This window comes from Gymnogyps californianus, chromosome 12, assembly GCF_018139145.2.
Source record: "Gymnogyps californianus isolate 813 chromosome 12, ASM1813914v2, whole genome shotgun sequence".
Lineage (NCBI taxonomy): Eukaryota > Metazoa > Chordata > Aves > Accipitriformes > Cathartidae > Gymnogyps > Gymnogyps californianus.
This window is the reverse complement of record NC_059482.1, coordinates 19,575,884-19,598,187: the sequence shown is the minus strand read 5'-3', so window position 1 is coordinate 19,598,187 and position 22,304 is coordinate 19,575,884. Positions and strand designations below refer to the sequence as shown.

The window sequence follows — 22,304 nt, the reverse complement described above, 5'->3', positions numbered from 1 at the left end:
AAGTTCTGAGTCCCAAATTTCAACCTGTGCTGCATGCTTTTCTGATGAGTTCTGACAAGGGAGGACTTTACCATATAGCTCCTGGATCCCTTTAATGTCATCCTGAGAAAGTCGAAAGTTCTTGGTGTAGGTGTAGATAGGGGCCATAAGAGCTCCTGGATCCTCAGAGTGCTCTAATCCCATAGCATGGCCAAATTCATGAGCAGCGACCAAGAAGAGACTGTATCCTAAACAACACAGCAAGATAGTATTAGCTGCTTGCATCTAAATAGAAGTGTACCACGCAGGTTATTCATAGTCTTATAATTTTATTTTCCTTGCCACCCATCAAAAATCTCCCCATAATAAATATCATAATTAGTATTTACAGCCTCCAGTGGTGAATGTCATACATATTGCCAGAAATGATATTTCACTAGAGAGATTCTAAAACCTCTTCTGTAGCTGATGTTTGCTGCTGTCTCACATGGAAGTGAATTTGACCACAGTCTTAATACTTCTGTGAAAAAAGGAAGTGTAGCAAATAAAATCAGACATTTTTTTTAAGCACAGAAGAATTAAACTTGCAATCTAGACCTCAAATCTTACTTTTAATCATGAAATGGCATGCAAGTGATAAACAGGTCTGTATATCTGTGTGTCTGTGAACAGAGCCTGAATCAGTACTGTTGTACCAAATATTGTTAAGTTAAAAAAAATCTTTTATCATAGGATGACATTTTATGAATTACGCCCAAACAGTCTCTGAAATTTGGCAGTTATTTTCCTCCTAAAAGAAAAATCTGAATCTAGCATTTGTTTGTAAATGTGTAAAAAACCTTTTGCTGTATTTAATTTTACCCATGTTACAAACAAGGACAGAGATTAACCAAAATAATTTTAAATACTGGTATTCACCATACAGACTTTATACTGTCTCTCTCATTTTTTAAACACGTTTTTAATCTTTGGCAATATCAGTCACAAATGTATTAATTTTTTACATTTAGCCTTTGTTCCTAATTTGGCCAATATCAGAGTATAATTATTACATACTAGTGAAATACTATAGTACTTGTGGCTTTTAGCCTTGGAAGGAAAAACTGGTGATGAGAAAAACATTTATTTATTTATTAAATGTTTTGGGGTTTTATATTTTGGAAAGATACTTCATCTTTATAATTTTAGAAAATCTGAATGTTTCAGACAGATGAGCTCTGGGACTGACTCTCTAACAATAGTCTCACATTTAAACGTAGGGGTTTGGCTCAGATTTTGGGCTGGGGAGAAGTACTGTAACAAGGCAGGAGTGATAAGTATGAGAATGAAATAATTGTAAGTGTGATGTAATTGGTGTGGTCAATATGCTGTTACCATTGTATTGCTCTGACAAACTGTGTTACCTTGATCTGGACAAAAGCCCCACTTGCGGTCGTCGTCATAGCTACTGGTACAAGCACACCACATCTTGCCATCATTGCGACCTGCACTCGTACAGGACTCGTATTTATTCCCAAGGAAGATGAAGGGGAATACACAAGGGGCTCCCTCTGAATTTCCACCAACTGTTGACATGGCTGTGGAAAATGACAGAAAAACACAGTGAGAAGGGAATCCCTTTTGTGAGATTAAGCTGATGCATCTTCTGCTACACTATACGTTAAAAACAGAAAGCAAGCAGAAAATCTGCAATCCTCTTAAGAACATGAGGAGTAAGATTAAAAGTAATATTTGAAAAGAAAATTGTCTGACACAGAAAAAAGAGGAAAAAGTCTAGGCATTGCCAGTGCAATGAACTTGCCAATAGTTTTGGTGGGAATAAGAATGAGCCGCGAACTCATGTTCGCAGCTCTGAGAAAGCAGCAGTTAAAAGTGTTTTGTGGAAGGCGATTGTGTAGCAAGTATCTTTTGATGGTCTTTCCTGGTGATGTTTTAAAGTGTGTCTCAAATAAGGTAGGTTTAGTGTCAGAAAGGTTAAAGAGCTATTGAGTATCCACCTGGTTAGTAGGTGTCCCACTGAAGTATAAGCTTTGAAGACAAAACCCAAAAGGTCCAGAAGAGGGGTCATATCAAATAAATTGAGGAATTGTTTTATGCTGACAGGAGGGCACAGTTTAAAAGCATATGCTTTTAAACATTTTCTAAAGAAAAAGTTATCAAACATGGATGACTTTTTTTTTTAACCAGTATTTTTCCAATAACTTGTACATTTTTTCCCTAAGTGTGTTCTCATCTATGTAGTATATGGCGGTAAGATATAAGAAATAACATTTGTATATGCATGTGCAAGTATTTTCTAGAGGGAAGAGGGTGTAACTAAATTTAAAATTACAGTTTAAAGTAGGTATCATAAACAGAATATGAAAAGAATATAAAACTCATTTAGATTCATTTACACTGCTACCTGGCAATTACAGTTCCTTTCAAATTATGGTCTGTCTTCTGGGAAGGTACAGGAGAGCAACATAGAGGCAAAGCTGGTTGTGTCCCTAATTATTTATTATTATTTATTTCTCATTTGTTATTCTTAATTAATAAGCCAGAAATTAAAAAAAAAGAAGAAATCACAGCTACCTCAAGCAATATCCTTTTATGCTGAAAAAAAGCTTAAACTAAGGGTATTTCTTGGTTCCAGTGATAGAGACTGTGTTACCTAGGACTTTGGATATATTGATTCTAGATATATTGGTTCTTTTGTTTGTTGAACTATCCTTTAGATTTTTCTCTTCCTAACTGTGTAGCAAGTTTTTTGTGTTTTGTTTTTTTTTTTTTTTAAACATCTGTAAGGTAAAATTGAAGGGTTACACGTCGTTATCAAAAGTAACAGGAAGCCAAATACCAGTACATCAAATCCCTATTGCAAATGGTTAGGCCATTTTCAAAAGACTCAAAAAACAGGAAGCATGTAGGTTTGAATGTAGCTTCAGGGTGCTACAGGGTGATTGTAGCTTCCCCTTGGCTCTGTTAAAAACCTGAGATTTCAGAACTGCCATAGCTAACTTACACAGTCTAAATACTTATGGCTTTAGTTTGTATCCTAAAATTGAACACCTGCCAAGCTATACAAGGCTATAAATTAATTTTTGTTCCTTTATGTAATAAAACTCAACTTCAAAAGTATAAAAAATTGTGAAGAAAGCAGAAATCTATTTTCCTGGCTAAACCATTTCACTTAGTTCTTTTGAATTGCTGAAAAGATCTATTAACTCAAGCTTAACATACTAAACAGGATTTCTTTTTTCATGTGTAAATGATAAGTATTAAGCTAAAATATTATTCATGCTTTCTTCCATCACATGAGACTTCTCTTCCAGGGCCATTAACAAATTGTAATCTACTCGTAATTATCCTGCAGTGGTAGACATTTAGTCCTATGGTTCAATGACGTTTGTGTATCCCTGATAAACTTGGTGTGCTGTGGCGTACCATGTCGTTTACATAGATCGCTCCTGTTCTAGTTACTTCCTTGGCCACCTGTGCTGAAATTGTGCCTTACTCATCAACCTCTCTGTGCTCTGGTGAAGGTGTAAAAAAAGGAGACTTTTGTTACTTAAAACAATGACAAATTAGACTGTGTTATGCAAGCAACATTCCTCGTACCAGTCTCTGGGCAGAATCCATATTTCTTATCTCTATCGTAGTCTTCAGTGGTTCCACACCATCGGTATCCATCTGTCCTGCCTTCTGTTGTGCACTGGTCATAGGATTGGCCTTGAAATTTGAAGGGAAATTTGCATGGCTGCCCGTCACCATTGCCGCCCATTGTAAAAAGTGCTGTATGGAGAATGCAAGAGAAAAATGTCAATACGCGATGCTCAGTATCAACAGGGAATCACAATGTGCCAATGGTAATGTGCGAAGGTCCTGACAGAGATTAGACAGCTGTCGTGCGTGGTGCACTTCACACTTAGAACCTGTATTTTACATCAACAATGAAATGCTTTGGCAAGATAGACAAGAGGTGTTACAATCTCACAAGTATATAGAAAAGAGTGACTGATTGATCTTTATAAATGAACTGGGAATGAAGAAAATTCTACCAAGCTGTTTGAATGTGGTTTGAATTATGTATATCCTTTATAGCCTGCCTCATAACACAAAATTAATACCCCTTCTTGAAACAACATTTAGAAAGAGGATTCTGAGAAAGTCACTCATGATCCTTAGTGCTCTGCTGATTCATTTACCTTGCATCAAAAATGTTAGCTAGAATGGCAAGCTTTGTACAGAGCCACAGACAAGCCAGATCGGTTTTTCCTAACAGCCATCTGTGTACATTTTCAGTTTCTTTAAGATGCTGACATACAGTAGAGTTAAAGTCAGATAATAACCTGTAGACTTTTCCTCTAGGCTTTGCTTCTCATGTCTGAGAATCCTCACAGCTGGGCTTATCAATAGATAGGCAAGAGAGGACAAATATGACTCCTCCAACAAAGCTGAACACTGGAGGCTTCTCCTGTCTTTAGTTTTGTTAATGTTCCTGAAGGTAGTGTATTGGTCTTCTAGAGGTTGTTTATTGTCTGTCCACATACACAAACAAGGCCCCATGGCTCAACCCTGAGAACCAGAAATGTCTCTCGTGGATGAAAGAGTACAGATTAAACTGAGTCAAGAGTTCTGGGATCTGTTTTAGGATTTTAGTAAACTTTCTGAAGTATCTAGAGGAAGAGAGATAAAATCTCTCATGCTGATATTTAAAAACTATATGTCCAAATTGAATTACATGAAAATGCAGGTGGCTTGGAGCATCTGACATCTTGTGAACCTGTCTGTGTCTTCTCTTGGCTGCTCTATCTGTGGGAATCCTCAATGGCAGGACAGTGTCTGTGAGTGCCATGTGCTGGTGAGAGGAAACCGTGAGGGCAACAAACTGGGCCAGGCCTTGCACTGAACAGAGACAAAAAATCCTTCATGCAGCCATGCGCTAATTCCCCTTGAGATTTAAGAACAGCACCTCAGAATGAGACACATCGGTTTGAATTCCCAGTGTAAAGTATGCATGATTTGGGTTTTAAGGGGCCCAAGGGGATACCTTTCTCCCTCTCCTTCCCCTAGTTTAAAGCTACAGCTGAAACCCAAACGTGTGTATGGGAAGGCTTGGCAGGTTATTTCTGACTTTGCTGTTGTCATTTTTGATGACTAAAAAGCCATTATAGCCTCAGTGTCTTTGCGTAGGATTTGAGGGGTTTTGCCTTTGCTTTGTCTGATACATCGATGGGAAGAGACATTGTTTGTGAGCGTGCTTCACTTTTTAGAGTAGTAATAAATAAAAAACCAAGACCTTTTCTGGCTGAAGGGTGACTGGGAAGGGTTCTAACGATGGGGTATTGTGACACAGATGATTCATTTTGCCTTTTCCACTTAAATCAGTAATTGGCCACAGTATCAGGGGCATGAACCAGTAAGTTACTGAAGTAAGTTCCAGTCCCACTAAGGAGAGGACTTGGAGCTTTGTAGGCCTGGCTCACATGTGCGTTGTGATCTGGCCAAGCTCTCCTCTGTATCCTTCTGCATCCTGGACATGGAAGCAGCCACACAGAGGTCCTATCTCTAGGCAAAAGATAACTGCAACACACACTGTGCCTCCCCAAAAGAGCAAGCTCCAAATGTTTGTATTTGTCTCAGATGCTGTAATAAGTTAGGAAATGTGCATTAACTAGGACTGTGGCAATCATGATTGGAGAAAGACTTTATTTTTTTTATAAAGAAATGATAGAATTGGAAGGCAAAATTAAACTGAGTTGTTTAGATGACTCATTTACCACATGAGCTGCTTCCAGCTCTAGATCTTGCAAACTCTGTATTTTAATAGCCTTTTTTTTTATTGGTTTAAATGTGGCTAAGTTGCAAAAACCTTATGGAAAGTCAATCTCTTACTGCTTTGCGTGGAGTCTTTCTGAGTCACAGTCAAAATGCAGTTTTTCATTTTGCTTGAGGTAACATCATGTGATGGTAACAACAACGTTTTTTTAAGTTTTCAAATCTGCCCCCCCCCCCCCGCCTTAACTAGAAAATTCTTTGCTTTAATGTAAATGAAAGTTAAAGACAGAGACTAGGTCAGTTTCCCCCAAAACAAAACAAAAGCTTTGTTTACTTGTAAGGGGATCTTGAAGGGTCTGACTCTCATTCTGCATCATGGTAAGCTCAGCAATTTAAAAGTCATTGAAGATAGGCTGATGTGAGAGCAGATTCAGACTGGACATTACTGATCTGTGAGCTGCACTGCACTGTTAGCTCTCCCCAGAAAAATCAGCCAGTTGTGATGTAAGGAAAGCTCAGGCTGGAAGGCTGCTAAAATCCCTGTGGCACAGATCCAAGGTGGAGGTAGCTTCAGCTTCATGAGGGTTCTGCCTGGGAGAGCAGTCGAGCAGCAGCCTGCAAGAACTGTGACCACTGTGAGGGAGGTACAGGCAGAGTACAGATCTCAGTAACGTTAGGTATCGGAGGACCAAAGTGAGGAGCCTAAACTCCCTGTAGTGTCAGTGGAGTTTGGTAAAGAGAGAGATTCAAGATCCCTTGATCCCATATGGCAAAGGAGAGGTTCAGCACACTCACGTAAGATTTGTGTAGTAGGTACGTAACTTTCTGCTTTCCCTTATTCTGCTTTGACAAATGATAGTTGAATCAGTCTACAAAATTAGGGTACAGATCTGGGATTAACTTTAGAAAAGCCTGGTGCAGTACCATAGCTTTAAAAATGTTTCCAAATATGCAGCGTGGCTCTAGAACAAGAATTGAAACTAACTTCAGTGAATTAAGTGGGAGAGAAACAAACATTGACAACTAGGAATGTTGCCCCCAACACAGACTCTATGAGGTAAATCCTCCCCTATCTAAATTTATTAGCCGGGGTTTAGCAAATGGTGTCTTGGAATAATGAGTGAACAATGCTGCTCTGAATTTAATAAGAAACATCTGTACATAACTGTTCAAGGATCTTGCAAAACAATTACATCAGAAACAAAAGGCTGAAACCCTTCTGTTCCACTTCAGAAACCATGACACAAGCATTTCCAGGAACATCAACTTCCAGAACCAACTCTCCCTGAGAGTGCTTCACTGCTTATATTTTCGGTCTTGTATGACTTTGGGATTTTACAAAAGTATCAGTCAGGGTATGTGGATCTCGGTTTGTCCAGCTACCTATAATCTGGGCTTCGTTCCGACTATATCTGAGCATTTGGAGTACTTCAAAGAAATAAGCCCAATTTTGCTCTTTTCCAGCTGCAAGGATTAACCTGAGGGAGAGGAGATTTGGGGAAAGGTGGGGAATGAAGGAGATGGCAAAGTTTTAGGAAAAAATGATTGTGCGGGTATGTGCGTGTGCACGCATAAAATCTAAAGTAAATGTTAGGCTAAAGAAGCTAGTCCTGAAAGTCATGTAACTAACAATAACTTTTTTTTTGATTAACCAAAGTCTGTTAAAAGTTCACACTCCTGCTTGTTCATCCCCTGTAGTTGTATAAATAGCTGTCACCATGGTAGATCCCAGCTCTAGATGTGATCTATAACGGGCGATTATCACATTAGGGCTAGAACAGAAGACTCATATGTTCTGCAACAGATTATCTTTGCAAACCACAACCATTCTGATGCAGAAAATTTGTAATCTTATATCGAAAACTGTATGGTCTTGCAAATGAACTTGAGAAATCCCCAAAATTTGACAAGCAGGAATCCACTTAGTGTTAGGCTACAATAGGATACTAGGAAAGTTTTGAAGACCGGGTATCTGAGCTTTCTCTACATACACGTATCTGTGATCTTTTGAAAAATTATGCATACTTAACTGACACATACATATTAATACACATACCTGTGTTTTTACAGTACTCGTTGAAGCTTGCCTGGGACATGTCAGGCTGTGCTTGTGCATTCTGGGTCTCACAAAACCCTGAACATGTCTTGTTTTGTTAGCTTTGCATCTTAAGCATCACTAATTTTCTTTCAGCAATCTGCATTCTCTTTCCTTGTACTGACTGCATGTAGCCATAACATTATAAGTAAGTTTAGTACTATTGTTCCAAGCAGGATTAGCATGAATCCAACAAAAGCTCCATTGTTTGCTGTTTCGTTCTCTTTCATAACTCTCTTATTATTTGTTATGACACAGCAGTAGCAGGCAGGATCTTTAGTGACCCTGTGTATCCATTGCTCAGGATGTAAGGTAACAAGAGTGGTGAAACGGTCCCTGCTGCCAAAAGCCTATAGCAATTGGTTATGTACAAAGGGAAAAAAGTGAATGTGGGAAACTGCAGTACTGGGAATGTCTGTGAATATAGGTGCCAGCACTGGCGCTGGCAAACAGGAGATGGAACAAGTGGCTAAAAGTCCCTTACCTTCTCTACTCTTCTCGCTGCTGGTAAACTAGCACAGTAGGCTACAGCCAATTATACTTAATTGCTTCTCTAAAGGTTTCCTGCTGTGTGATATACAGGAGATCAAATTAACACTCATATAATAATAAATTGTCCAAAATCTTATATCCAGTAGACTCATCAAGATTTTCAAGCACATGAATATGTTCCCAATGTTTAACAGGAAACGTATTGTCATAATTTCATTTGAAAGGTAATTATAATGTTGTGTATATTTTTAAAAATTATGGCTACATGAAAGCATTATATACATTGTCTAATCTGTAAATGAGTGTTTCCAAATATCAAATGAATTGCTTGTGAAACAGAGGATTCTGTTCACATTCCAAAAAGTTAGAAATTAAGTACAATCTTAGCTTTCCTAGACCCTCTAACAGTTTTGTACAGATACTGATACAGAGTTATGATTTCTGAAATACAGTGTCATTCCTGTATCTAAAGTGAGCTGTTGGCACTGCTTCATGAGTTAGAGTCCCAAGACCTGCATTAAAAATAAAACCCTAAATTCTAAAAATGTGAGTGCTCTCCTAGCTAGCAATTTGCAGTGTACCAACATATAAATAACTTTGTACCAGCATAGATACTCACTTGAAATTCAATCATTTTTATTTTGAAAGGCAGTATGAGGTCATTTAAAGGGTGGTTTGTGAAAATAATAGTGTCACGTTGCTCTAAAAGGCCTCCTAGACTCAGAGGACTTGGGCCATCAGTTATGGTGGGCCACCATATGGGCCACCTTAAAATAGGTATGCAAAGTTATAGAGGCTTGGCTTAATGGGTTTCATCCTTAACTGCTAGTTTTTGTCAGTTACTGCTCTTGAAGAAGATGCACTTTCAATTGTTTGTGGAATGGCTTGCAATTTAGGGAGAGATTTCAGTCATTAGTGTGCTCCTTCTCCAAATTTGGCCCTATCCTTACTCTAAAAGGTGATTGTCTTTCCTAGACTGTGAAACTCAACCTGTAGTGTCTTTGATGTATATATGGGCCGACATTGCTTCAGACGTGTCTTCAGTACGTTCTTTTTTTTAGAGAAAGGCCTCAGCCTGGGTCATCACGAGTTACACTCTCTCCTACACCAAGGGAGCCTTTAGGGAGTTTTGTCTGCTTAGATACTGAGGAGATATTAAAGAGCAGTAAATCTAAATCTGCCAGAAAGGAAGTGGAAAAAGTACAAGGAGAAGTGGATGGGCAAATAAGTAGGGAACAGTCTACCAGGAAAAAAACAGTAGAAACAATGATCTACTTACACTCGTGGGGACAAAAGCCATATTTGCCATCTGCATCAAAGTCTTTGGTTGTGGAACACCAGAGGAATCCATCGCTGCGCCCTGCGTCTGTGCAGCTGTTGTATTCCTTGCCATTGAACCAGAACGGAAATTTGCAGTATTCACCATCTGCATTTCCATACTTCACTCTAACCACTATAAAGAGAACAAATGCAGTGGTGAAATTAGCCACCAACTGATATAAAAAAAAAAAAGTTTCTGGACATCTTCTTTTCCTGGAGGATACGGGTATAGAAATGCAGTCTGAATTTCCACTTTGAAATTCAATACGCTGCTGGTCTCTCTATTGGCAAGATGATCATAGCTGAAATAATAACTGGTAATTTTGAAAGAATTACATGGATATTACTCATGGTGAAGTGTTAGAATGAACAGCCCTTAAAATCAGCCCAGAAAAATATATATGTTGTTGTTACTATGGCAAGGCAAACTTATAAACATGCTGTTAATACATTTAGTAATTTAGTTTCTTTGGTAATATGGTCTAAAGTGTTCAGTATAGTTTGAAAGGTTCCAGGCAGCAGTTGAGCATGAGCTGAACATGCCTCGTGCCTCATAAACCACTTTGGTATTTCCAATTTGACTTGAATGAGATCTGCTGCGGCGCTGGGGGATAGGGTGGTAATGCAGACATACCCAGATCCTGGGTTTTATTTCAGTTTGTCACATGTAGTCTTAAGACTACAGTACTGGTGCTGTAATATATGTTAATGTATAGATAATTCACTTATCCATAGCATTTCTTTTAATGGCAGTAACTAACTGGATGCTTGTGCAGTATTTCCACTAATATGGAAAACAGTTTCCTCCTGTTCGTTGTTAGTCTGAGGCAGGGATCCAGTCCAGTTAGTACAGCTACCGGCCGATGCTTCTGCTAAAGTTAAAAGAAAGCCAAACACAAGGAAGTTGACTATTTTGGTATTAAAGTTCAATTATTTTTTCAATGGGAGGACAGCTGAGAAAACTAGAATGTGAAATGAAAGGCAAACATGGGTTTGCATTCTTATTCTAAGTTTTCCAAATTATTTTACAGTAGAAGAATTATAATTAGTACTATATGATTGTGGCAAAGTTCAAGCAGAAAAAAGAGGTTCCAAACTACTAATACTTGGTCTTGTTTGTCTAGTTCAGGTGATATTATCTGGACTTGCAGTTGTTTTCTTCTAAAGGGTATGGCAAATCGCGGGTTAAAGATTCTTGGAGATGTTCTTAATCCACTGTTTCATGTCAATTTTGTTTCAGTCATCAGCATGAGGGATTTATATTCCATTTGTTTTTGACAGATACCATGAGTATATAAAAACTTATTCAGGTGGATGGTTCCATTTTCAATAACTGGAGCCACAGCTTAAGTCATCTTAAGAAGGGTATGTCAGCAGAAAAGCACTGGCCGGTCTGCCTCTTACAAATGAACTTAAAGATGTTGTAGTTTGAGTCCCTGAGAACTGAAGCATTCAAAGTCATAGTCGTGGCTTTGTACTTTTCCCACAATTCATGAAGCTTGTGCAGCATCAGGCCCAGTATTAGTGCAGTTTTTCAAGGGGCAACAGTAGAGGAACAGAAAGGGAAATCCTAGGTAACAATTGTTTAGGAATTACATAAACATTTTGTAGAGAACAGTTTAAATTGTATAAATTAATTTTCACCCCCTAACTTTTATTGACATGTCAATGAAAACTCTTAGTGCAGTGCCTGAAACAGCATTAAAACATAGCAGCCAGCAGGCCGTATGTTCTGAAACATTGAAAAGTCTGGTACCTTGCCCCTCTCCAAGAGTCCACAGTTCATCATCGTCAAAATGGGAGTCTCCTCCAATTCCTGGCCCTGGTGCAAAGGCATGAGCCAGGAGACCATCTTTGCCATCAAATGGATAGCCATCACCATGTTCTGCAGGAGGAAGCAGACAAAAAAGAGCAGTTTCTAATGACCTCAACTCTGTCAGAGTCTATACATGAATGATGATTATCATGTGTACTTTCCCATCCAAGACAGCAGCAGTATACTCTAGTGAGTGAGTTTATTGGTATGGGTTGTGCTGGCAAGACTGAACCAAAAGAGAAGCAGCCAGTTTTTACAAAGAACATTAAGTGTCAGTACTGCAGTTGTCACAGCATGTTCTTTTATATCTCATAAGTATTGTGGAAAGGAATCAAAGACAGTGAAGAACAGTGAAATATTGTACATTAGATGTATGACTACATACACTCTGCTATTTCTCAATGGACACTGGTAGGGAGCTGTAAAATAAACATTGTAGATGTTGTGTTCCAACACAGAGACTGGAAAGTAAAGGCAGATTTCTTTTTGCAGGCTACTCTTTTCTGCTGCACCTCAGACTGCTGTGCTCTTTTCTTTGTGCAGGATACTAACTACTTTAAGCAGGAAAGCAAATCCAGCTGTCTCAGTAGTGAGCCTCTGGAAAGCTAGCTCTTATTCAGTGCTCTGAGTCCTGTGAATGAGCCTATTCCTCCTCCACATCAACCTCTCTGAGACTCGGGCAGCTCACAGGGCAACAGCAGGTTAAGTAGCTCTCCTGTTATTACACTGTAGGCTTTTCTTGGAAGTACACCGCATGTGGGTAAGGCAGGCTGGCAAGGGCATAACCCTGGTATTCATAGCTTTCCCACCACACTGACCTGTGCATCAAAGCTGGCTGCCAGCATCTGCAGTTGCATCATTTCAGGCCTTTTGGTCTGATGTCTTGCCGTTTAACAGAAGCCCTAAAGACACAGGCCTGATTCTCTACTCTTTTACACTGATTTCGTGCTGGTGTCACTTGCTTAATACTAGTTCAGTTCATTCATTTCAGTAGACTAGTGTGTCAGTTGTCAAGGAGAAGATTTTGACATATATTAGAAGCTTTACTCCCGTTTATTTCAAAGTAGATCCTTTGCTTAAGAGAAGGCTTAAAAATTAAAAACCTTGGATGTCCCAGCTCCTGTGAATCTGACATGCTGTAAAGTGATAAGAAGGAATGAATGTGGAAGAAGCTCTTCTCCTACTGTTTCTGAGCTGACTATAACCAGCAAGTACTAAAACCAGCAGAAACACTTCTGCTTTTGTAAGGCTTGTTTTTTGCGAACCAAGCCAGCCTGGATGAGGATCTGAAGTTTTGAGTTCTGTACAGAATCTCTGAAGCTTTTGAGGTCAACTCATCAGCAGCTAAAGCAAAGAAAACCAGCTTGAAATGGAGGCTTTTACAAAGAGCTCAGTTATTCTTTGAACTGTTGACTTCACTTCCAAAGTCTACCTCCCAAGTGATTGGCTGCACAAGTATCTTCATTAGTATTAAAAATTCTGCGACTGTCTGTAAGAAGTTAAAATGCCCCAGGTTTACACTGAAAAGCTATAAACATTCTTTCAGGGGAAACCAAAATTAATTGAGAAGGCATGTACAACGAAAATGAATCAAGTCACCTATCATCAGCTGGACTTAAACCATAATTCAGCTTACGATCCGTATTTTTAAATTCCTCAAGACCAAAGAATGCATTGAAAGCCTGCATTCTGCTATGCTAAAGAACAGATACCAGCTATGGAGTCGAAATTGAAAGCCACAAATCCATTTTTAAGCTCCAGTATGTTAGGACCTCCACCACTATCACTGGAAAACTGAGTACGGAGCTATAAATAAATGATGGCATTCCATTCTCTTCCATGGAGGGAAACCAGCTCACATCATCTGAAGTACCAGTATTTCCCAGTTCTATTTCCGATTTGTAAATTTAAAAATATAATGTTGCCCCTAGCGATTCTCCTTTGGAAAGATAAATATAGTATAAGGATATTGTATAAATACTTCTCTCTCTCTCTCTCTCATGTATAAGAAAGAAAGAAAAAAAAATCGTAGTGAAATTAGATCTTAGCCTGTATAAGCCAAGTGCAAACTAGGACAAGGTTTGCCAGAAAGGCTCGCGGGTACTACTTATTGAGGGTAGATCATTCCAATACTAAGGATTAATGAAAGGAACAAACCCAAAACCGTATGTAAAAATAGAAAAATATACCCCATCGGCCAAAATTAATCATAATGTCTGCTTCTCCATCGTTTATTCGGTTAAATCTCAGCGGTGTGACATCACTCCAGACTTGAAAGGCTCGAGCAAAGGCATCATCTACTGTCTCAGGATCCAAATCCGGGGTATAGCCTATAATCCTTAGAGGTAAAAGGAAGAGTTAAATAACGCATAAACCCCCTCCCAGTATTTGTTGTTTACTGATCAAAATGCTGAGTAGACTCAGTAGTGAAACTGGTTAAGATGTAACCCTGCTGCACGTGAAATCTAAACACTTTCCTTTGATTCAGAGATGTGTTTAGATGTGGTGCTTACTATTTATTTTCCTTTGGAATTGACGCAGCACATGAAGAAAATGATATAGCCAGAGGCTGTAAAGCCTGCGTGGCAGTGGGCCTTGCACAAAACATTCAGGGTTTTGCATCAGCACTGAGGTACTGGCAAGTCATACTGTCACTTTAGACATGAACATACGAGCACATCTTGATATATAAGATTTATTTGCCAGAAAAAGAGCTCAATAACGTTCTGAAAGTTTCAAGTGTGAGTTGTTTTACTCTTTAATAATAACGGAAAAACAGCCTTTCTCCCTCACCTTTGTAGTTAGCTGTGTATTGTTTCATCCCAGTTGAGTGCTAATCCTTTACCAGTGTGTTGGTTACATTGGCAATAGGATACATGGGGAAATAGAAGGCAAAAGCATGTAAGATAGAGCCATAGGCCTGACATGGGAAAGGGACAAACTCGTAAGTGCATTGGTTTCTTCTTCGTATATTTTAATTGGACTTCTAACTGCCTTATATTATAGCCAGCTAACCTCCATGTAAAGACAAGTTTCCAATTCTTTGCTGCTGGGGCTGTGAATAGTGAGGGAAACTACTTTGTGCCTAAGGAGAATGAGGAGGAATCAGAGGAAGTACGTCAGCAAGCGGGAGCTGCGAGAGCTGCCACAGGTTTTTTCAGTGTTTATTAGGCTAGTCACAGCACGAGGGATGCTTTGAGTCATAACTTGTGAGGAAGCAGCAGACAGAGTCAAGCAGCTAAGACAAATCTGCTGTTTGTTCTCATTGGTGCTACAAGTTTGTTCCTGGACCACCTAAGGTAATGAGATTTTTTTTATTACTGACTTCAATGAGAGTTATATTGGTCCCTAACTCTTCAGAGTAAGATTAAGAAATTAAAACATGCCAAACCTATTGCAATAGGTTTGCTTTAAATCATGTCTGTATATATCTGAAATACAATTGTTTTATTTTAAAATTTATTTAATGACCTCTATTTTTATGACTGCTGAATGCAGAGGAGTTTGTCCTCCTACATGGCCTCTGCAGTCAGGTACTGTGGTCTCAGCTGAGCAGACAGGCAGGTGAGATACTCCTGCTCCAGTTTCCTTAGGATGCTTGCAGCAGAGCAAAGAATAAAACCAAAATCTCTTTAGTCTCAACCAGAACCGTAAAGTTGATCTTTAGATGATTATTCCTGAAATTTTACAATTTGAAATTTCAGAGGTGTTTGCTAAAGCATCTGGTAGTTATCCAAACACCAAGAGATTCTATCAAGAAATCCTGTCTAGCCCTCTAAGCAGCTACTCCACTTCTAAGTGTCTTGTTTGATTGGTTCTTAAAAGCGCTATCGTTATATGTGAGCAAAACCCAACATCACCCGTCAGTACCTGTATGTTATATGATTCTTTTCCCATTTTGGCTTTCTTGGAAAGAAGTTGTAATTGGCTACATCTGGGTTACCACAGCGGGGTTTCTTCATTGTCTCAATAGTATTTTGATCCAAATCTCCTGTTTCAGGCAGCCCAAAAAATTTCTGCATTTTCTTCAAAGTATCTTTCAGGACAAATAAATTGCAATTGTCTTTTGGGCACCCATAGTATTTATTCAGGTATTGCTTGGAAAAAAGCACAGAACAAAGACTTTAAAATTCATAAAATAAATAGTTAATCGTGACAAATAAATACTGTAATTCCATGTTAGCTTTCCATCTGTAATTTGCAAGTTTTCTTTTCAAAATTACTATATTAGTAACTGAGAGCAGCAGAATCTCCTTAATTGACACAAACCATCCTTGATCACACAACATTGCTAATTAAGCAATCATTTCCACTATTAGCTATCACCTTTACTTAATGAATTGCTTTATTAGTAAGTAGAGCATAGAGCTTTAATGTAGAACTACAAAGTAAAAATGGGTTTATCTTTTTTGGTTTCTTTATGATATATAAATCTGCTTACAGTTTTAGATTTTGTGTATTTTTTTTTTCTTGGAAGACTCTATGGATTATTGAGAAACTTGTCAAGGTATCAAAGCAACCACACAAATGAGACCAACATTAATTGGAAAGAAAAAAAATATTGCATATTCAAACCACATAGTGTTATTTGAGTGTTGTGTGTGTTTGCATTTGAATCAAACATTGCAAAGACCTGAGGAAGAAGGTCTTTGGTAACATCTCAGTTGCCTGGACACTGCAGCCAATCAATATCTGCATACTTAAAACTCCATCGAACGCTCCAGCAGATTATGGCAAGACTGATCTTTCTGATACAACCATGGTGGCAGATCACAAAATTATCTCTCCTTAGAAAACAATGGTCATAAAGGATCAAAAAAGCAGCACAAATCCCATTATTTTCGTCTCTTATCTAAAATACTACCCATCCAAGTCTCCTCCACTTTCCATTTTGATCAGTATGACCTAATTAGCAGGTGTAGTGCAGTTTAAAAAAAAAAAAAAAAAAAAAAAGTCAGTCACTTGCTGCTGCCTCTAATCCCGGAGGATCAGTGGGTTAGTATGTTCCCTGGCAATTGTTCCAGTTAAGGAGCCGTGTCTTTCAGATGTGTGTTGATAAGTTGTGTATTTATGTTAAACTAAGCTGTAGATAAACAGCTGTGGTCCTGATTATCCATACATAGTCCCCACCTTCTGTGCAATACACAAGTGAGATCAGACAGACAATTTAGTATTTAGTATTTATTCCCTTAAGTTCAGTGTTGATTGGCAGAATAACTGGGAGCTTCTTGGGGTGGGGACCAACCCTGAGAGAATACCTGTCAGTCTCTACCACGTGGTGAAACCTGCCATAAAAACATAGTCTTTCAAATGAAAAAGAGCGACAAGAAGTTGTATCTTCAGCAACTGTCTAAAATCCTTTATCAACTCTGTTCCTAACTGGAGACTAACAAACATGGCCACACAACAGATCGCTGGCTAGCTAGAGGGTTTGGATTCAGTGTTTCGATCCAGGCTGACTTTGAGAAAACCTGTAGCTCAGGCTGTTGCCTTAGCTTGGACTGTTGCACAGATAGGCTCAGTCATGCTGTTTAAATTACGTACAGCTTTAGATTGTTGAATTTATATCCTCCTTGAGGAACAGATAAATGGATTATGATGAAGATGTTAGTTTGGGTACTTCTGTAATGATAATAACCTATCATTATCTAATTATTTTCATTCACAGGTCCTAAACAGTAGGCTTTATCCAGTAAAGTGAATCTTATGGTTCTCTTGCACAGAGATTTCAGGAACTCCACACTCAAGTCTGGGTTTGCAATATTTTCTGCCTAGCTCTAGAAGAAAAGCTACAGCCGTGTCAAATGGCAAGTGTTCCCAGACTGATGGGTAGGCCACCCAAAGTGATGCTTAGCATGGCACAGAGCTGAGAGATGCCCTTGCCAATGATGCTGTTAGACAGGAAGGTTGCAAGTTACTGATCTTGCCAGTAAAATGGTCTGTAGCAGAGGAATAAGCATCCTTCAGGTATTGTATCCAAAATATTAACTACAAATCCAAGGTAGGAAAACACCCTAAATAAGGTAAAGGTATATTTGCCAAAAATGTATCAGAAATATCAGGGAGAATTATTTCTAACTGAGGATTATAAGAAGCCTGACAAAATGACTGCACATTTAAGTTCTTGTGCCAGGAAGTATTCCTGAGGGAAACCTTACTTCATGTATCTAATTAATTGACTGAAGTTCACTCAGGAGACTGGGGATAAGACCACTACAGCAGCAAAATATAACAAAGCTTATTTGATGACTGCAGTTGGTCAAGCCTGGATTTCACCGCCCTCCTCATTGCGTCCAGGCGTACCTCATCTACCCTGCATAGGAAATGGTTCAGAGCTTACTCAGAAAAAGGATTTAATCAAGATGTTACACCATTTCCTTCAGAAGGTCCTCTGTCTACCTACTGACTAAGCACAGACTATGCTTAGTTTCTGTGATTTGTATAACTTCTGATGTGGTATTTCTCCAGTGGAGACTGTGGCACTGGCAAATAATGGACACAGAATAGTTTCACCTTTGCTACCACTAAGCTTCTGTCTACTCATGGTTAATGGGGCCTGGTGGAAATATGGGAAACGCATTAAGAACGTAATCAAACAAGCCAGTTTGGAGGAACTGTTCTTATCTCAATTTTCATTTTAATGTAGTTTGATAGATTTTCTTATGCTTCTGTTTGCATCTCCCAATGAGGTGCCATGATATAATATAGACTATACATCAGAACTGAAGTTTACTGAAGAAGCAGGATGCTGCTCTTGCCGTTTTAGGTTTGGGAGTAAGATATACAACCAAAAATATAAAATGAGGCATGGTAAAGAATTTTACTTGCTAGGATTCTAAATAAAAAGCTAACCCCTCTCAGTTTTTCCTAAAATGGAGATTTTACTGAAGATGAGAAATGAACATAACCAGCTGTTCTATGAGAAGAGAATCTTGAAGAAAATGTAGTGTCTATGTAAACCACATCTTGGCCTAGGCTGCGAAATTCAGTTTCCCCAGAGTCAGCAGGGAGCTGTGGTGATCTGGAATTTTGATCCAGCCCATTAATGAAACAGGGTCCAGCTGCAACACAGCAATTTGTGTTCTGATGCTGAGTGTTGGGGCTGTTCCAATGGAGGGTGTGAGGAAAAGGCAGCCAGTTAGCATTACCCAAGAATACTACAAGAAAGACAAAGAAGAACTGCAGTGTTAAACCAGCTTGTAATTTTCCTCTGAGTACATGTAATAAATAGGTTGTTCGAAAGAAACAGAGATGAGGGGAGGTGTGGATTGCTGTTATTGAATAAAAGCCTGACTGTGTCTAAGAAAGTAGATTATTTAAGAGTGGTTAAATTACTATTAGACATGTGGGACCCCACTCTCCTCTCCCACGTGCACTGCCCCCATCCCTTGGCTGCGGTGCTACTACAGCAAAACCTTGGGTGAATTTGTTTTGTTAAAGTCTGAGGAGTGCCCTTTTTGGGTCAGTTTGTCTGTTTTTCCTAAACTTTCCACCACAGCTCCCATCTGGAAATTCTCTCTCTACCCTCCCCCAGACCTTCTTTAGCCTGGAAAGCTTTCCCAAGATGCACACCAACTCCTAAAGAAAAGTGACCAACTTTCAAACCTCTGTGTCCTAAAATAAGAATAATTTATCTCAATCTTCCTTAAAATGGACTTACTGCTGAAGAAGAGAAATGTCTATAATTTACATGCTAAAATAAGGGTAATCCATCTCAATCTCCCCTTAAATGGACTTCCCCATAATGTCATTTTTATGAAGGTCCACAGGGCTAAAATAAGGTGAGAATAAAATGCTCTAGAGTTATAGCTATAATTTGCTAATGTCACAGAAATCCAAACTCCTTTTTTTGTTCCAGAATGAATTTGGAAAAAAACATTTCTTTAAACCTCTGATGAGATTTTTTTTTCAAAGTCAAAACTAGTCACAATGGCTTCTGAAACTCGAGCCAGCTTTCGATTGTAATTGTCCCTTAAAGCTGTGTTTATGCAATGCATAGTAAACAATCTGGAAAACAAACTTCTGAAAGCTGTGATACATGCATTAAGTGAGTCTCGACAACCCTCACTTCTACTTGATTTAAGTAAAAAAAATCAGATGTCTCTTATTTGCCCTTCTCCCCTTTTACTATTGCAATCTTTTCATTATAGTCACGATGATTAATGAAATTATTTTTTATATTCAGACTTAAGGAAAAACAAACCAACTTTCTTTGCCGGCTTTAAAAATTTTAAGAGATGAAACATTACTTGGCTCTAGTTTTAACTTTTGAAAGCTGATACCTTTGCTAGCTAGCTAGCACTTCCAGAGACTCTAGGGAGAGAATGCTACAGTCATTCCTTAGCCTCAGCTGAAACAAGAAAGAAACATCTGCTTATGAAACAACAATATAAATCTGAAGCAAAGATGAAACCAACACTTACCACTGCTAGTTCTTTGTCTGTTTTGGGAGTGCTGTCTCCAGGAAACTTAATGATTGGTGACGGTGCAGCTAAAGTTTTGTTAAAAAGATATACTTGGATTAATAGTACTTTAAAAATGAAGCCACAGACAATGTGAGTCTTCATTCTGCCTAAACTTGTGCTCTCCTCTTTGGAAAAACCTTTTCCCTGACTGCCTGTCCGTTACTTTAGCTGCACAGTGCACCAGTTGCTTATCTGCACATCTTAACTCTCTGCACCGTTTTCTCTTTTGCTTGCTCTAGCAATTCCTTTGTATGTTTAAAACATCCAGATGCGCAGTCTCAAGCTACCACAAGAGGAAGTCTGAAAACTAGTGGAAACATGAGAAAAGGGCAGTTACCAGATGTGATTGCTGTGATTTTAAGGTAGCAACAGGCAGATACTTATTACTGCTGAAAGAGGCCACATTTTCTCCTCATTTGCATATATGAAAGCGTTTAGTTGTGCCAGAGGGCAGAAAAAGCAAAATCTGACTTAATCTTGAAGATGAAGTGTCCCACATATATTTTAAATAAAAAAATAAATAAATTCCAAAACGTTATTTTCCTGGCTAAGTATTTTCACTATTTTTTAGCCTATTTTTTTGCCACAGACATAATAATCTGCTTTAGTCATATGTGGTTACAGTCCTACACAGTGCCTTACAGTAAACATTTTGATTACGGATTTTGAGGCAGACCCTGCATGGGCCAGTACAGCCGAGTGAGGCTTCTTGTCCCACTCCTGCTTAGGCTACACAAACTGTAGGTCTGTGTACACAGGGCTCACCCGCACTTGGCGTGAGTGTCTCTCCCTCCCTGGTCTGTGCAGAACGTGCAGAGCTCTGAATGAGATTCTTGTGGCTTGTTTGGGTTTAGAACCAGCTTGAGGCTTTGCCACCAACAGGCACGGTGTGTCACCTTAATCTACGGGGTAGGAGATTATCAGGCAGATTCAGCAATAGAAATTATCCTCAATAATTGACCTCAGGGGAATTGTACAGAATTCAGGGTTTGCTTATGCTGGGGGTTTGGTCTGCTGGTGCAGTCGCCTTAGTCTGAAATTTTGGTGTAAATATGGCCATTGTTGTGGACAATCTTTTTATTGTGTTGTTCATAATATTGCCAGCTTTGAGATGTTATTACAAGCAGAATATTTTTTTAGCTGAATATGCCTGATCTAGGGGCTTGGCTCATGACTTTTTAAGACGGGAGGCTGGCAGTTCTGCATGAATGCAAACTGTGTTCTGGCCAGCCAAGTGTCTACAGTTTCTATTAAACATGAATCCAGCCATCACAGTTCCTCTGAGCTGTATGTCAGCTTAAAGGTTGTCATGGCTTTCCACTGAATGTTAAATGAAACTTTTCCGGATATGACTCTTGTTACCAAATAGGGCTGTTAATGAAAAGGAAATACTTTGCTGATGTTTGGTATTTACTCATAATATTTTGATATCTGATTATAAATAGTTAATATTGACAGTTCTTTGATTTATGCTAATATCAAGCTATTTTGTTAACTGCAGCCCATCATCCATGAACTGAATAGCCTTCTATGAAGGCAAGGATTTCCAAGGGTGGGCTGAGGGGTTCAGAGAGAAAGCATTAGCAGGAGCTTTTGCTGCCCATACTGTTCCATTGACAACCTTGTATGCACGGCCGCTGGGTGAATCAGCCATGGGAAGCAGCACTTAACGCTCAAGAGAGAAAGAGGAGTTACGGGAACTTCGTACATGAATGGAGCTTTCTTTGTAAGCGAGTAGCTTTGTATTTATGCCCTCTCATCCTTTCATGTATGATTCCAGTGGCACTTGAGTTACAGTGAACAACTTTCCCCAAATGGTTTGGCTTTGAAATTAGGTCTTTTTTAGCTTTTCTCCATCAGCAAAAAACCACAGTCATTTCTAAGATTTGCCTTAATAAATGGCAGTTCTGAAAATACGATCCAGTTTTTCCACAGCCCTGCGCTTGGTTGTGGGGAATGACTCTCCTGCTTTATTTGTGATGACAGTTCATATTTGTGTCCGGCCACATGAAACTGTAAGAGAACAAAGGCTAAGAAAGCCTTCACTAGATGTGCCAAGTTACTCTTAGCTTCTCCTTGATTAAGCAAGTAAAAATATTATGTGTTGCGTCACAAGATTCTGCAGTTATCTCTGTGCTCTGCATTAGGTCAAGGGCTGCTGTAAATCTTAAGGCACATGAACCACGTCATTTTCATAAGAATTTTAATGTAATTTATGATGGCTTAGTAGCTTTCATTTAGAAGGGTACTGCAGTGAAGCCATTTAAAGCCAAATGTGTCCTGGCACATTCCTGTTGCACTCATAAGCCTCATTGAAATCTGATGAATGCTCAATTCTCAGTGTGTCCTAATGAACATTGAATCAGAAATGGATGAG

General features: G+C 38.9%; 1 protein-coding gene across 2 annotated transcripts in view; it reads right to left on the bottom strand.

The window, feature by feature from the left end:
• The window catches only part of MMP2 (matrix metallopeptidase 2), a 35,895-nt gene extending 15,733 nt beyond the window's left edge, over window positions 1-20,162 (bottom strand). For both annotated transcript variants that reach the window (XM_050904331.1, XM_050904332.1), the window contains exons 1-8: window positions 19,886-20,162; window positions 15,333-15,559; window positions 13,652-13,800; window positions 11,403-11,531; window positions 9,606-9,779; window positions 3,580-3,753; window positions 1,383-1,556; window positions 72-227 (exon numbers count right to left, since the gene is read on the bottom strand). In XM_050904331.1, coding sequence (XP_050760288.1) covers window positions 72-227; window positions 1,383-1,556; window positions 3,580-3,753; window positions 9,606-9,779; window positions 11,403-11,531; window positions 13,652-13,800; window positions 15,333-15,559; window positions 19,886-20,029 — 1,327 coding nt within the window. In that variant the 5' untranslated portion in view covers window positions 20,030-20,162. The remainder of the gene's footprint in view (window positions 1-71; window positions 228-1,382; window positions 1,557-3,579; window positions 3,754-9,605; window positions 9,780-11,402; window positions 11,532-13,651; window positions 13,801-15,332; window positions 15,560-19,885) is intronic.
• Window positions 20,163-22,304: the final 2,142 nt, after the last annotated feature.